Below are 17902 nucleotides of genomic sequence, written 5' to 3' on the forward strand. Positions count from 1 at the left end.
TGAATGATATATTGAAGAATAAATGCAAAGTTTAAAATAGATTTATAGCTTTACCAGAAGATACTTAATTATGGTATACATAGAAATGTATATTAGAGTAATGAACCGTGAGGCCTACTCAGAAAGTATAAGAGGGGCATACCCAGCAATCACTAAGTATAAAGGGCAGATGTACCTACGTGGAGATAGGACGATCTGCAGTCTAAAAAATAGAGATGTTTTGTAAGGGGCGTACCAACCAGAATGGAAAGAGGAAGTGCTCTCATAAGGTCAACCCACAAGCAAGGAATGGGTGCTGATCCTTGGAGAAGGGAATAGTGTTGTGACAAAAGTCACAAATTTTACAGGACTTGTTCTGGAAAGTGTAAATTCTATGAAAAACTGGCAAGCTACAACTAATGAAAACCGTACATACTAGGAAAAAGGTAGTACAAAAAGATAAGAATAAAAAATAGATTACTCTTGCATCATATACACCTGAAGTTTTCAATTGAAAAAGGAAATAAAGAAAAGAAAAAGAGTCATCACAATTCCTAAATATTAGTAAAGCTGACTAAACCAATGAATAAATGCTCCTGTCTTAATAACAATGTAAAGTAAGAAAAGAGTAGAGAAAAAATAAGCGAAAGATTGTGCAAGAGAGGACAGAGAATTGTTACTCAAAGGATATATATCTATATATAAAAAAACAAAGATGATGTGACTTACCAAAAGAAAGCGCTGGCAGGTCGATAGACACACAAACAAACACAAACATACACACAAAATTCAAGCTTTCGCAACCAACGGTTGCTTCGTCAGGAAAGAGGGAAGGAGAGGGAAAGACAAAACTATGTGGGTTTTAAGGGAGAGGGTAAGGAGTCATTCCAATTCCGGGAGCAGAAAGACTCACCTTAGAGGGAAAAAAGGGACGGGTATACACTCGCACACACACACACATATCCATCCACACATATACAGACACAAGCAGACATATTCAAAGGCAAAGAGTTTGGGCAGAGATGTCAGTCGAGCCAGAAGTACAGAGGCAAAGATATTGTTGAATGACAGGTGAGGTATGAGTGGCGGCAACTTGAAATTAGTGGAGATTGAGGCCTGGTGGATAATGGGAAGAGAGGATATATTGAAGGGCAAGTTCCCATCTCCGGAGTTCGGATAGGTTGGTGTTAGAGGGAAGTATCCAGATAACCCGGACAGTGTAACACTGTGCCAAGATGTGCTGGCCGTGCACCAAGGCATGTTTAGCCACACGGTGATCCTCATTATCAACAAACACTGTCTGCCTGTGTCCATTCATGCAAATGGACAGTTTGTTGCTGGTCATTCCCACATAGAATGCGTCACAGCATAGGCAGGTCAGTTGGTAAATCACATGGGTGCTTTCACACGTGGCTCTGCCTTTGATCGTGTACACCTTCCGGGTTACAGGACTGGACTAGGTGGTGGTGGGAGGGTGCATGGGACAGGTTTTACACCGGGAGCGGTTACAAGGGTAGGAGCCAGAGGGTAGGGAAGGTGGTTTGGGGATTTCATAGGGATGAACTAAGAGGTTACGAAGGTTAGGTGGACGGCAGAAAGACACTCTTGGTGGAATGGGGAGGATTTCATGAAGGATGGATCTCATTTCAGGGCACGATTTGAGGTAGTCTTATCCCTGCTGGAGAGCCACATTCAGAGTCTGATCCAGTCCCGAAAAGTATCCTGTCACACGTGGGGCACTTTTGTGGTTCTTCTGTGGGAGGTTCTGGGTTTGAGGGGATGAGGAATTGGCTCTGGTTATTTGCTTCTGTACCAGGTCGGGAGGGCAGTTGCGGGATGCGAAAGCTGTTATCAGGTTGTTGGTGTAATGGTTCAGGGATTCCGGACTGGAGCAGATTCGTTTGCCACGAAGACCTAGGCTGTAGGGAAGGGACCGTTTGATGTGGAATGGGTGGCAGCTGTCATAGTGGAGGTACTGTTGCTTGTTGGTGGGTTTGATGTGGACGGACGTGTGAAGCTGGCCATTGGACAGATGGAGGTCAACGTCAAGGAACGTGGCATGGGATTTGGAGCAGGGCCAGGTGAATCTGATGGAACCAAAGGAGTTGAGGTTGGAGAGGAAATTCTGGAGTTCTTCTTCACTGTGAGTCCAGATCATGAAGATATCATCAATAAATCTGTACCAAACTTTGGGTTGGCAGGCCTGGGTAACCAAGAAGGCTTCCTCTAAGCGACCCATGAATAGGTTGGCGTACGAGGGGGCCATTCTGGTAACCCATGGCTGTTCTCTTTAATTGTTGGTATGTCTGGCCTTCAAAAGTGAAGAAGTTGTGGGTAAGGATGAAGCTGGCTAAGGTAATGAGGAAAGAGGTTTTAGGTAGGGTGGCAGGTGATTGGTGTGAAAGGAAGTGCTCCACCGCAGCGAGGCCCTGGACGTGCGGAATATTTATGTATAAGGAAGTGGCATCAATGGTTACAAGGATGGTTTCCGGGGGTAACAGATTGGGTATGGATTCCAGGCGTTCAAAAAAGTAGTTGGTGTCTTTGATGAAGGATGGGAGACGGCATATAATGGGTTGAAGGTGTTGATCTACATAGGCAGAGATACTTTCTGTGGGGGCTTGGTAACCAGCTGCAATGGGGCGGCCGGGATGATTGGGTTTGTGAATTTTAGGAAGAAGGTAGAAGGTTGGGGTGCGGGGTGTCGGTGGGGTCAGGAGGTTGATGGAGTCAGGTGAAAGGTTTTCTAGGGAGCCTAAGGTTCTGAGGATTCATATATATAAACAAAAGTAAAAAATGTATATTGTTAAGATATGAAATGTTATTAAGAGTGATATTACTTGCATAATGTTATGTATAAAATATCGTGTGTTCGATCTGAGGAGGGGGAGATGTAGTGGTTTGAGAATTTCTGTGTAAATTCTAGAACCACTCAGCCTTCTGCTGTCTTGCACACATGATATTCTAGATACGAGTGTGGGATGGTAAAACCTTACCTACTGTGTGTCACATGTTTGTGAGTGCAGGTTTAAAATCAGTCACGGGAAGAAAGTAGACATGGTGGTCAAACGGCACTGACAAGTACCTGCAGGGCAATCCATTGAGGTTTTAGTGTGTGTGTAAGGAAGAACCATGGAGTTTTCATGCTGCTCTGTGCTTATTGTGTCATTGACTATTGTTATTAAAGCAAGAACAGCTGAAAAAGTACTCTTGTAGGCTCTTGACTCAGCCTTGGTAGAGGCAAGACTTATTTTCTGATTCATTTTAAGAAAGTCATTGTAGTCAAGCCAACTTTCTTTTATCTGTAACTCATTTTGTTTCTAATGTTCGACAGTACGAGGTACTTACAGAAAGTTACATATGTATGTTGAAAGTGTGAATTATATTGTGCATGAAAGTCAAATACAAAAAGGAAAGTTTGTATGTCTACCAATTTTATAAGTAGAAAGAGGCTTAACAGTTCCTGTACCAAGCGCTACTCAACGGAGAAGAAGTCGAGAGATTTTCCAGCAACTGACTATCCCATAAAGAAGAGGGGCTGCAAAATTCCAAGTAAGTCACCTCGTAAAGTAGTGGAATGTGGTTTGGGGAAATAAATCAGTATAACTCAGACCCATACTCACACTTTAAGTCATCAGAGTGTTAGAATAGTATATAAGAAAATATTAAACTAGAAGAAAGCAACTTGTTTTTGCTCTGAATCCTTTTCTATTTGACTTTCTAAGTTTTCTTGCAGCTTACTATACAGGAGAAGTCCCATGAGACTTACACTGCTGTGCCTAATTATATATATTTCATTGGAATGACAGGTCTGGTGATGGCAGATGACTATTTTTTGTAAAAATGTATAAATTTTTGTGAATGAAACACACTGTTTTGTGAATATAAATACAAGGCACTCGCAGGACACTGAGCTCCAGAAATAGATGTTTAGTGGTGGAGGAGAAAGGCACTTGTCCCAGTACTTAGCTAATGTATGAAAGAGCTCTCAAAATGCAATGCAATATGTGAGTACTGAGTCACTGTCTTTATTCAAAAACAGTTGTGTTTAACCAATTTACATGCTTGGAGTTTGTAACAGAAATTGTGTTATGGAATTCATTAGCACAGCAATTTGAATAAATTATACAGGATGGTCACAATTAAAGTGCAGCTACTCAAGGAGGTCCGGTGTGAGCCGTAATTATTGTATGGCAGCAAATGTGTTAATATGGAACCGATTTATGCTGGAAAAAAATTAGTTCCAGGTGCAAATCTGGGGCTGTACAGCATCTCATTGATGTCTCTGATGCTTATACTGAACAAATTGTGTAAGCGGTGGTTGATATAACATTATGTCTTTCTCACTTGTTTAACCTTTTCTGACAACATCCTGTTCCTAATCCGTTCATGTATAAATATTCCTTTATGTCTTTCTTGCATTCACAGCAGGCACCTGATGGCCAAGGGTGAAACTAATTTTCTCCTAGCATAAATTGTTTACACATTAGAATATCTACCAAGTTTCACAGACACATGATAACTGCAGCCCCCCTGGACCTCTATGAGTAACTGCAATTTAATTATCTACATCTACATCTACATTTATACTCTGCAAGCCACCCAACGGTGTGTGGCGGAGGGCACTTTACGTGCCACTGTCATTACCTCCCTTTCCTGTTCCAGTCACGTATGGTTCACGGGAAGAACGACTGTCTGAAAGCCTCCATGCGTGCTCTAATCTCTCTAATTTTACATTCGTGATCTCCTCGGGAGGTATAAGTAGGTGGAAGCAATATATTCGATACCTCATCCAGAAACGCACCCTCTCGAAACCTGGCGAGCAAGCTACACCGCGATGCAGAGCGCCTCTCTTGCAGAGTCTGCCACTTGAGTTTGTTAAACATCTCCGTAACGCTATCACGGTTACCAAATAACCCTGTGATGAAACGCGCCGGTCTTCTTTGGATCTTCTCTATCTCCTCCGTCAACCCGATCTGGTACGGATCCCACACTGATGAGCAATACTCAAGTATAGGTCGAACGAGTGTTTTGTAAGCCACCTCCTTTGTTGATGGACTACATTTTCTAAGGACTCTCCCAATGAATCTCAACCTGGTACCCGCCTTACCAACAATTAATTTTATATGATCATTCCACTTCAAATCATTCCGCACGCATACTCCCAGATATTTTACAGAAGTAACTGCTACCAGTGTTTGTTCCGCTATCATATAATCATACAATAAAGGATCCTTCTTTCTATGTATTCGCGATACATTACATTTGTCTATGTTAAGGGTCAGTTGCCACTCCCTGCACCAAGTGCCTATCTGCTGCACATCTTCCTGCATTTCGCTACAATTTTCTAATGCTGCAACTTCTCTGTGTACTACAGCATCATCCGCGAAAAGCCGCATGGGACTTTCGACACTATCTACTAGGTCATTTATATATATTGTGAAAAGCAATGGTCCCATAACACTCCCCTGCGGCACGTCAGAGGTTACTTTAACGTCTGTAGACGTCTCTCCATTGATAACAACATGCCGTGTTCTGTTTGCTAAAAACTCTTCAATCCAGCCACACAGCTGGTCTGATATTCCGTAGGCTCTTACTTTGTTTATCAGGCGACAGTGCGGAACTGTATTGAACGCCTTCCGGAAGTCAAGAAAAATAGCATCTACCTGGGAGCCTGTATCTAATATTTTCTAGGTCTCATGAACAAATAAAGCGAGTTGGGTCTCACACGATCGCTGTTTCCGGAATCCATGTTGATTCCTACATAGTAGATTCTGGGTTTCCAAAAATGACATGATACTTGAGCAAAAAACATGTTCTAAAATTCTACAACAGATCGACGTCAGAGATACAGGTCTATAGTTTTGCGCATCTGCTCGACGACCCTTCTTGAAGACTGGGACTACCTGTGCTCTTTTCCAATCATTTGGAACCTTCCATTCCTCTAGAGACTTGCGGTACACGGCTGTTAGAAGGGGGGCAAGTTCTTTCGCGTACTCTGTGTAGAATCGAATTGGTATCCCGTCAGGTCCAGTGGACTTTCCTCTGTTGAGTGATTCCAGTTGCTTTTCTATTCCTTGGACACTTATTTCGATGTCAGCCATTTTTTCGTTTGTGCAAGGATTTAGAGAAGGAACTGCAGTGCGGTCTTCCTCTGTGAAACAGCTTTGGAAAAAGGTGTTTAGTATTTCAGCTTTACGCGTGTCATCCTCTGTTTCAATGCCATCATCATCCCGGAGTGTCTGGATATGCTGTTTCGAGCCACCTGGTATTTGTGTCATCAGCAGATATTGCTGGTAGCCCTTTCTGAATGCTTTGCACCAGATTATTGATTATTATACATAAGGGGATCAAGTGTGAAACTTTGAAGAATGCCTTGTTTTGCAACTTCTTTCTTTCACTCTATGCTTTCAACTTTTTCTTAAGTGACTACAACTCTCTGTACACTGTCTGACAGACATGATCTAAACCAATCATTGCATTTTTACCAAGGTACATATTGCATCAGTTTCTCCATAAGTAATGCATAGTTGACAAGATCAAAGTCCTTTGTGAGCTCAAAGAATATGCCTATGGTACGATTTCTATTACTGAGTGCACCACTAACCTCATTTAGAAATTAACATAGGGTCCGATTTATTGACCTCTGTTTACAAATGCCAAACTTGTAAGGATTCAATGAACAGTTACTTTCTAAAAAAAAACCTTGGATATATGTGATAGGATAGAAAAGGTTCTTTAGTTATTAACATCACTACTTTCTTCTTTTTTAAAGTGAAGAACGACTTTTGCTGATCTGAAAATTTTAGAGTCTGGCCTGATAGCAAGGAGCAGTTTATTACAAGATATTTCTAGAAAATAAGTGCCATTTAGTAACAAAAACGAGTACAAATAAGGAAAAACTATTTATTGGAAAAAACTACAAATCTTTAACTACCTTTCTATGTAGCTACCACCATTTTGCAAGCACCTGTCATAGTGTAGCACAAGCTTTTGTGTGCATTCCTCATAACAGAAATGAGTGCCCTCTGCTGTATCATGGCTTTGTTTATAAGGTGCACAGTGGCACCTGCATGACATCATCATATACTAAGCTATTCATACATCATATAGAGGAATCCTTCCCAACCACCCAGAATCCAAAACATCTCATATGGTTCTGATTGGTTCTTCCAAGATGGCCGCCGAGTAAGTGACGCCAGAAACCATTTCCAGAAAGTTAAGTGATTTAGACAGGAATATAATTTAGTTTAACGGAGACAACAAATTAAATACGTGTATTAGTGTATCATTTAGTCTTGCCGATAACGGTTTGACTTTTATTTGCATATTTTTTCAGAAAACACGAAAAGATCGTAACTTCGCGAAGTCGCGCTTAGGCTTAAATTTTGTAAACGTGTTTGTTTCTTGTTTCACGGTAATTTAACTAGTTTCTCGGTAACAAATAAGTAAACTTCCGTAAATAGCATATAACTTCATTGTTTTAATACAGATTTCAGAAAAACAGTGTAACTTTATATCAGAAACTTGCTTATATACACTCCTGGAAATGGAAAAAAGAACACATTGACACCGGTGTGTCAGACCTACCATACTTGCTCCGGACACTCCAAGAGGGCTGTACAAGCAATGATCACACGCACGGCACAGCGGACACACCAGGAACCGCGGTGTTGGCCGTCGAATGGCGCTAGCTGCGCAGCATTTGTGCACCGCCGCCGTCAGTGTCAGCCAGTTTGCCGTGGCATACGGAGCTCCACCGCAGTCTTTAACACTGGTAGCATGCCGCGACAGCGTGGACGTGAACCGTATGTGCAGTTGACGGACTTTGAGCGAGGGCGTATAGTGGGCATGCGGGAGGCCGGGTGGACGTACCGCCGAATTGCTCAACACGTGGGGCGTGAGGTCTCCACAGTACATCGATGTTGTCGCCAGTGGTCGGCGGAAGGTGCACGTGCCCGTCGACCTGGGACCGTACCACAACGACGCACGGATGCACGCCAAGACCGTAGGATCCTACGCAGTGCCGTAGGGGACCGCACCGCCACTTCCCAGCAAATTAGGGCACTGTTGCTCCTGGGGTATCGGCGAGGACCATTCGCAACCGTCTCCATGAAGCTGGGCTACGGTCCCGCACACCGTTAGGCCGTCTTCCGCTCACGCCCCAACATCGTGCAGCCCGCCTCCAGTGGTGTCGCGACAGGCATGAATGGAGGGACGAATGGAGACGTGTCGTCTTCAGCGATGAGAGTCGCTTCTGCCTTGGTGCCAATGATGGTCGTATGCGTGTTTGGCGCCGTGCAGGTGAGCGCCACAATCAGGACTGCATACGACCGAGGCACACAGGGCCAACACCCGGCATCATGGTGTGGGGAGCGATCTCCTACACTGGCCGTACACCACTGGTGATCGTCGAGGGGACACTGAATAGTGCACGGTACATCCAAACCGTCATCCAACCCATCGTTCTACCATTCCTAGACCGGCAAGGGAACTTGCTGTTCCAACAGGACAATGCACGTCCGCATGTATCCCGTGCCACCCAACGTGCTCTAGAAGGTGTAAGTCAACTACCCTGGCCAGCAAGATCTCCGGATCTGTCCCCCATTGAGCATGTTTGGGACTGGATGAAGCGTCGTCTCACGCGGTCTGCACGTCCAGCACAAACGCTGGTCCAACTGAGGCGCCAGGTGGAAATGGCATGGCAAGCCGTTGCACAGGACTACATCCAGCATCTCTACGATCGTCTCCATGGGAGAATAGCAGCCTGCATTGCTGCGAAAGGTGGATATACACTGTACTAGTGCCGACATTGTGCATGCTCTGTTGCCTGTGTCTATGTGCCTGTGGTTCTGTCAGTGTGATCATGTGATGTATCTGACCCCAGGAATGTGTCAATAAAGTTTCCCCTTCCTGGGACAATGAATTCACGGTGTTCTTATTTCAATTTCCAGGAGTGTATATTTGTTTATAGGCCTAATTCTCATAACGTTTTTGGAGAATCAAAGTTAAAGTATCTCGTTTAATTGTCCTTTTTTTCATTCCATCGAGTGAAATATATAATAAATAGCGTATACCTTCATGGTTTTAATACAGATCTCAGAAAAACAACGGAATTTTAAATCAGAAACTTGCTTATATACATTTGTGAATAGGCTTAATTCTTGTAACGTCTTTTTTGATTTTCGGTAATTTAATTGATTTATTCTAGCTAAAGTATTATTTTTACCATGAGTGAGAAGTGCCTGACTTGCCGTAGAATTGTTTGTTCCGGGGTTTGGTGTGATGGATGCAGTAGTTTTTTTCACCGGGGGGACTGCAGTGGCGTGGGTGTTGGGAAAGTGGATCAGGCTCATCAGTGGTTATGTAGGATTTGCAGCAGAGATAGGAAGATAGTGGAACAGGAGGGGAAAATTGCTACCCTTCAGGCTGAGCTAGATCAGGCTAGGGAAGATCTGGACAGGTTAAGGAGGGAGAAGGGCTAAGAGAGGTGGGAAGTGGCAACAGGTAGCAGAAGGAACAGGCCTAGAACTAAGTCTGACAGTTTTGTGGTGAATGTCAAAAATAAGTTTGACCTGTTGCTTCAGTTATAAACTGATGAGCCTCAAGCAGAGGTAGGTGTAGACAGGACACAACAAACTTTCAATAGGAAATTGAAAAAGAATGTAGGAAAGTCATCGAAAAGGAAGAAAGTTTTGTTGTTAGGCAGTTCTCATGCCAGAGGTGTAGGCCAACTTCTGCAGGAGGAATTAGGACCAGAATACCAGGTCACAAATTTTTTCAAACCAAGTGCTAGTCTGGATCAGGTGACAGAGGATTTAGGTTCACTCTGTAAAGGATTTACCAGGGAAGACACCGAGGTTATTGTGGGAGGGCCAGGGAACAGCATCGACAGAGATCCTGGGTACAGTATAGAGTGTGACCTGGTAAAGATTGCGTCTGCATCGAGACACACCAATGTTGAATTTGTATCTGTCCTGAGACGCCATGACCGGCCTCATTTGAACTCTTCTGTTGGGAGAGTTAATTTGGAGTTGGAATGGCTGCTTGGGTCGGGTGCGGGGGCTCATATTGGTGTGGTTCCTGTTGATTCTCTCAGTAGGTGGGACTATACCAGGCATGGCCTACATCTCAACAGGAAAGGGAAGGGGAAACTGGCTGGGGTAATAGCAGGAAATTTAAGGCGGGGAGGCACTGCCATGAATGGTAAAATACCAGTGGTTACAGGTGTTGGAGCAGCACCTTTTTTAGGATAGGTAAGACAGAAAGATGTCAAGTTCTACGAGAGGTCAGGATTGAAACAAATCTTCAGTTTAGGAAAGAAATTAAACAGCACAATTCTAGCACATTGAATCACCAATCACAGCTGTCAATTATAAATTTTCACCAATCACCAGAAATTTTATCTCCACCAAGTTGTATCTCAGTCCTAGGTAATTGCATTGATGGGTAATTGCATTGATGAATTAAAGTCACCCAACCCAGTTGACATAATCTGCCTCTCTGAACACCATGTGACCACTGGTATAGGAACTAGGCCTAAGCACAATGAGAAACTCAGACAGGAGAGTACTGCAAATGTTAGAATAAGGAAAGGTTCTCATAAAAGTATAATTAAAAATAATGTAAGTGTATTTAATCAAAATATTGGGAGTTTAAAGAATAAAATAGATGAGCTTCTGGTTTGTTTAGAAGATTTAGAAGCTGAGGATGAAATAGATATACTATGCCTGTCTGAGCATCACATTGTTACTGATATGGATAAGGTAAATGTAAGTGGATATACGCTCTCTGCACATGTAATGAGGGAAAATATGGAGAAAGGAGGAGTTGCCATATATGTCAAAAGTTATCATTGTGCAAAAAGTATAGAAACAAAAAAGTTTTGTGTAGAGAAACATATAGAAGCATGTGCCTGTGAGCTTAAATTAAATAAAGGCACATTTATAATTGTAACTGTATACAGGTCCCCATCAGGAAATTTTCGTCTATTTCTGAAAAATTTGGACTCCTTGTTGTGCTATGTGTCAGACAGGGGGAAGCAAATTATTATTTGTGGGGACTTCAATGTAGATTCTCTGAAAGAGGGTAATAGGAAAAATGACCTTGAAGTATTACTCGGTTCTTTCAATTTGACATCCGTTATTGATTTTCCTACTCGGGTGGTAAAAGATAGCAGCTCACTGATAGATAACTTCTTTATAGACCAAGATAAGTTTAACCAGATAAATGCTCAGCCTGTTGAGAATGGTCTTTCTGATCACGGTGCACAGCTAGTTACAATATATGACATAGCTCCATTCAGCAATACTAAACAGTCCTCCAAAGTAGTACGTTCAGTCAACGATTTAACAATTGCAAATTTCAGGGAAAGCCTACAGCAGTTAGACTGGGATGAGGTGTACCGTGAACCTGATGCCAATTTAAAATATAATTTATTTCATGAAAATTTTGTAAATGCATTTGAAAACTGCTTCCCCAAGAAAATAGTTAAATATACTCGTAAGAAACCTTGTAACAAACCATGGCTTACTAAGGGTATAAAAATATCTTGTAACCAGAAAAGGGAAATGTATCTGACAGCAAGAAAGAGTAGTGACCAAGAAACTATCAAACATTATAAAAACTACTGTGTTATATTAAGAAAAGTTATTAAAAAATCCAGGAGTATGTGTATCATGTCTGAAATCAGCAACTCTGATAATAAAATTGAAACAATTTGGAATATTATTAAAAGAGAAATAGGTCAACCAAGAGCAGAGGAAGACAGTATTACCATCAAATTGAATGAAAACTTTATGAACAAAAAGTCAGAAGTTGAAAATATTTTTAATAATCATTTTCTAAATGTTGTGGATATAGTAGGATCCAGGTGTTCATTAGAAGATGCTAGGCTGTTAATGGAAGAGGCCATACCTAAGCAATTTGATACAATTGAAATCTCACCCACTTCTCCCTCTGAAATTAGGAAAATAATAAACTTGCTTAAAAGCAAAAACTCACATGGAATTGATGGCATTTCCAGCAAAATACTAAAAGCTTGTTCTCAACAGATAAGTAAGATTCTCAGCCACCTGTGTAATAGCTCTCTGGAACAGGGCATTTTCCCTGATAGACTGAAATATGCTATTGTTATACCTTTGCATAAAAAGGGGGATAGATCTGATGTCAACAATTACCGTCCAATCTCCCTTCTAACAGCTTTATCCAAAACTTTTGAGAAAGTAATGTATTCAAGAGTAGCTTCACATATCTGAAAAAATGAAGTACTAACAAAACGTCAGTTTGGTTTCCAGAAAGGTTTTTCAACAGAAAATGCCATATATGCTTTCACCAATCAAAGTTTGAATGATCTGAATAACCGAACACCACCCATTGGGATTTTTTGTGATCTCTCAATGGCTTTTGATTGTGTAATTCATGAAATTCTGCTAGACAAGCTCAAGTATTGTGGCATGAGTGGGACAGTGCACAAATGGTTTAATTCGTACCTAGCTGGAAGAGTGCAAAAAGTTGAAATAAGTAGTTCTCATAACACGCAAAGATCAGCACATTCCTCAAACTGGGGAACTATCAAGAATGGGGTTCCACAAGGGTCAGTCTTGGGTCCCTTGTTGTTCTTAATATATATTAATGACTTGCCAGTCTATATTCATGAAGAGATAAAGTTAGTTCTCTTTGCTGATGATACAAGTATAGTAATCACACCTGACAAACAAGAATTAACTGATGAAATTGTCAATACTGTCTTTCAGAAAATTACTAAGTGGTTCCTTGTAAACGGACTCTCACTGAATTTTGATAAGACACAGTACATACAGTTCCGTACAGTGAATGGTATGACGCTATTAATCAATATAGACCTTAATCAGAAGCATATAGCTAAGGTAGAATATTCCAAATTTTTAGGTGTGTCCATTGACGAGAGATCAAATTGGAAGAAACACATTGATGATCTGCTGAAACGTTTGAGTTCAGCTACTTATGCAATAAGGGTCATTGCAAATTTTGGTGATAAACATCTTAGTAAATTAGCTTACTACGCCTATTTTCACTCATTGCTTTCATATGGCATCATATTTTTGGGTAATTCATCACTGAGGAATAAAGTATTTATTGCACAAAAGTGTGTAATCAGAATAATAGTTGGAGTCCACCCAAGATCATCCTGCAGACATTTATTTAAGGATCTAGGGATATTCACAGTAGCTTCTCAGTATATATACTCTCTTATGAAATTTGTTATTAACAACCAAACCCAATTCAAAAGTAATAGCAGGTTCCATAACTACAATACTAGGAGAAAGGATGATCTTCACTATTCAAGATTAAATCTAACTTTGGCACAGAAAGGGGTGAATTACACTGGCACTAAAGTCTTTGGTCACTTACCAAATAGTATCAAAAGTCTGACAGATAACCAACAAGTACTTAAGAAGAAATTAAAAGAATTTCTGAATGACAACTCCTTCTACTCCATAGAGGAATTTTTAGGTATAAATTAAGAAAAAAAAGAAAAAAAACAAAAAAATATTAAAAAAATAAAAAAAACAAAAAAATAAAAAAGTTGCTATATTAACTTAAGTATGTTGTTAAATTAACTTAATTATGTCATGTATTGGAAAATTTGACTCGTTCCACATCATTACGAAATATCATATTCATGATCCATGGAACTAGTATTAATCTCATCTAATCGAATCTAATAGATGACATCTTCATGATCTTGACAAAGGGCGAGGACACCCTATTCACAGATCTCGCACAGCTTATCACCCCAGTCACCTAACATCTGTCACATATCCACTGTCCAGCCACAAAGCAGCACCACTTGAATTACTCAGTATCACACATGACTAGAACAACTGAATCACATTCTTCACCAGGCTTTCAACTACCTCTCATTATGCTCTGAAACAAGAAATATTCCCCCCACTAATCTGATCTTGCCCACTCCCCCCACAGTGGTATTCCACTATCCATCCAACAAACACAATATCCTTGTATGTCCCTATTTCACCCCTCCTCCCCAACCCTTCCCCTATCTCCCCCCCCCCCTCCCCCACATGAACACAACCACTGACCCCATGGCTCACATCTCGGCAACAGACGTAGATGCAATACTTATCCCATACATTATTCCACAATCATCTACTTCTAGTTATGCTACAGGCTTCCCTAACTCCATCAAGGCAGGCTACCTGTGAAAGCAGCCACATAATCTACCAACCTCATTGCAACCACTGGGCTGCACTCTACACGAGCATGTCAACTAACAAGTCGTCTGTCTGCAAGAATGGCCACTAACAAACTATGGCCAAGAGACAGCTGGACCACCCAGCTGCAACAAGATGTGATTGTTTTATTTAAAGTAGAAGCTTTTTATTGCACTATTAATTATTTACTCATAGTATTGGTATTTTGCGTCATCAGGTGTACCTGTGAAGACGTAATAATAGGTACAGTATTGTTTCTTAAACCTATGTTACTCTTGTCTACATATGACACCTTATGCTTACCTCTTAACTGGCATGATGTGGTCCATGTGGCATATTGGAGCATAAATGTTGGTTGTCTTTTTGTTATGATATGATTATATTATTTAAATGTTTACTTTTTATTTTTGTGACCTTGTAACATTATTTTTGACAGCTTTGGCTTGAGCAATGGTATATGTCTACAGTGCAATTTTTGATTAATGGAAAGTCAGTGATTATGTTCAATTTTTCAGAGACAATATTTTTTGGTTTTTATGCAAATAATAAGTGCTCTATTCTTTTGTGTTATCATGATAATTTACCCCTTTTCTTTTATAATGCCAGTAAAATTTTCAAGATATTATTTATGTTTGAAATCTGTTTGTTAGTTGAGGATGTCTTCTGGTTATTTTTCTGGGTGTGTGAGTTTTATAACAATTATGGAAAATATTTGGATCGTGCAATAAGTACAATGGGAAAAGTCAAGACTCTCATTGTGGTCACAAGAGTGAGAGTGTGGGTGATTGTGTGTGTGAATGTGTATACTATTGTTGAAAAAAGAGCTAGTGCTCAAAAACTACTGCGAATGCTGTTCCCTGTTGTGTTACTGTGCTCCATGCATTGGTCTGCTTTACATGTATGTGAGTTTCATTTTGTGTACATCTGGTGTAGGGCTTAGTCTTATAACTGAACAAATCTAGCAGTATTTTTCACTGTACTTGTCTGTCACTCAGTGCCTTCTGTATGTTGTGAATACCAATCTACCCTTTTCACATTGGCAGATTAAGTTTAAGAAGGTAGTCAGGTATGCCATTAAAACAACATGAGTGTTAGCCTTATTTCTGCATTAAAATACTGCAGATTTCCCCTGGTGTAACTGGGTTAAGAAACAATCTTTTAGATAATAACTCTAGGTCTGAAGAGGGAGAGAGCACGAAGCACCTATTAGTGAAGAAAGCTTGTTATCAAAATTTATGAAGTAGTTATTGACTATTTCATATATTTCTTTCAGGTGAGAGGTAGCACTGTCTTTGTTCTTAATGTATGTCATTGAGTGACCCTGGCTTTATCTTACCAGTTGTCTCATTGATAACTTCCCATACATCTTTTGATTTATTCTTCAAGTTGATTACAAATTTCTGGTTGTACAGTTTCTTGGCTTGGTGAATAACTTCATTGAAAATATTATAAAGTCTGAAGTATTCATGAAATAACTTGTTGTCACTGGTTCTGCTGTATGCAACAGTTATATTTAATTACTGTAAGACATTTTTATTCCTAAAGTTAACAATTCTTACTAGATTTTTCCATTGGCGTTATGTAGACATAAACCTGACTGAAAATGCTACATCATCAACACTACTGCAGAGTACCCATCAGTTCATCTACCTTACTGTCAACATCATAGGTACCTTACACATCCATCCAGTCAGATTTCTGGAGCAAATGTGTGAAAGTTTCTATACAATTTTTATTTCCCAACAATGCACATGTTACAATATTTCTGTTTGCTTATCTGTGTTTGGCACAGACATATTCAGTATCAAACAACTGCAGACAGTGACACATTGTCCTAGGACCCACTTGAATTAATAACTAACTCAGATTAACTGAATATCTTTCTCATTAATAATGCTCTCAGACTGAGTATTTCTTCAGCAGAATCTGAAAAATCTTATCAGTAAACCTGAACCAACTTACCAGTCGTATTGTCAATTGTAAAGTATTCATTTTCTGGTTCGATTGCATATGCAGCAATCTTTGAATCTACATCAGTTGCGGTATAAGTATCAATTATAGTTCCAGGAGGCTGTTCTTCCAGTATGTCAACAGTGTAATGAGGATCTTGAACAGTCCATGGTTTAGCAAATGTTGGAGGATAGTCATTCACATCAATGATGGTAATAACCAATATACCTGTAATTAAAGACAAAACTTGCTGAAATCTTGCACAAATATTTTGATGTCAGATAAAGGTCACAAGTAAAGTCTACTTAGCTGTAAGGTAACATGTGGCTATACAGGGTGTTACAAAAAGGTACGGCCAAACTTTCAGGAAACAGTCCTCACACACAAAGAAATAAAATATGTTATGTGGACATGTGTCCGGAAACGCTTACTTTCCATGTTAGAGCTCATTTTATTACTTCTCTTCAAATCACATTAATCATGGAATGGAAACACACAGCAACAGAACGTACCAGCGTGACTTCAAACACTTTGTTACAGGAAATGTTCAAAATGTCCTCCGTTACTGAGGATACATGCATCCACGCTCCATCGCATGGAATCCCTGATGCGCTGATGCAGCCCTGGAGAATGGCGTATTGTATCACAGCCGTCCACAATACAAGCACAAAGAGTCTCTACATTTGGTACCGGGGTTGCATAGACAAGAGCTTTCAAATGCCCCCATAAATGAAAGTCAAGAGGGTTGAGGTCAGGAGAGCGTGGAGGCCATGGAATTGGTCCACCTCTACCAATCCATCGGTCACCGAATCCGTTGTTGAGAAGCGTATGAACACTTCGACTGAAATGTGCAGGAGCTCCATCGTGCATGAACCACATGTTGTGTCGTACTTGTAAAGGCACATGTTCTAGCAGCACAGGTAGAGTATCCCATATGAAATCATGATAACGTGCTCCATTGAGCATAGGTGGAAGAACATGTGGCCCAATCAAGACATCACCAACGATGCCTGCCCAAACGTTCACAGAAAATCTGTGTTGATGACGTGATTGCACAATTGCGTGCGGATTCTCGTCAGCCCACACATGTTGATTGTGAAAATTTACAATTTGATCACGTTGGAATGAAGCCTCATCTGTAAAGAGAACATTTGCACTGAAATGAGGATTGACACATTGTTGGATGAACCATTCGCAGAAGTGTATCCGTGGAGGCCAATCAGCTGCAGATAGTGCCTGCACACGCTGTACATGGTACGGAAACAACTGGTTTTCCGGTAGCACTCTCCATACAGTGACGTGGTCAACGTTATCTTGTACAGCAGCAACTTCTCTGATGCTGGCATTAGGGTTATCGTCAACTGCATGAAAAATTGCCTCGTCGTTCTAAGTCTTCCCCAGTCGCGAGTCATAGGCTGGAATGTTCCGTGCTCCCTAAGATGCCGATCAATTGCTTCGAATGTCTTCCTGTCGGGACACCTTCGTTCTGGAAATCTGTCTAGATACAAACATACCGCACCATGGCTATTGCCCCGTGCTAATCCATACATCAAATGGGCATCTGCCAACTCCGCATTTGTAAACATTGCACTGACTGCAAAACCACGTTCGTGATGAACACTAACCTGTTGATGCTACATACTGATGTGCTTGATACTAGTACTGTAGAGCAATGAGTCGCATGTCAACACAAGCACCGAAGTCAACATTACCTTCCTTCAATTGGGCCAACTGGCAGTGAATCAAGGAAGTGCAGT

At 40.9% G+C, this 17902-nt stretch overlaps 1 protein-coding gene across 1 annotated transcript in view; it reads right to left on the reverse strand.

Annotated features, from left to right (window-relative positions):
• Window positions 1–17902, reverse strand: part of LOC124614330 (cadherin-87A) — a 698834-nt gene that overhangs the window by 96514 nt on the left and 584418 nt on the right. The window contains exon 22 of the mRNA XM_047142934.1: window positions 16158–16373. Within this exon, the coding sequence (XP_046998890.1) occupies window positions 16158–16373 (216 nt within the window). The remainder of the gene's footprint in view (window positions 1–16157; window positions 16374–17902) is intronic.

Source organism: Schistocerca americana, chromosome 1, assembly GCF_021461395.2.
Source record: "Schistocerca americana isolate TAMUIC-IGC-003095 chromosome 1, iqSchAmer2.1, whole genome shotgun sequence".
NCBI lineage: Eukaryota > Metazoa > Arthropoda > Insecta > Orthoptera > Acrididae > Schistocerca > Schistocerca americana.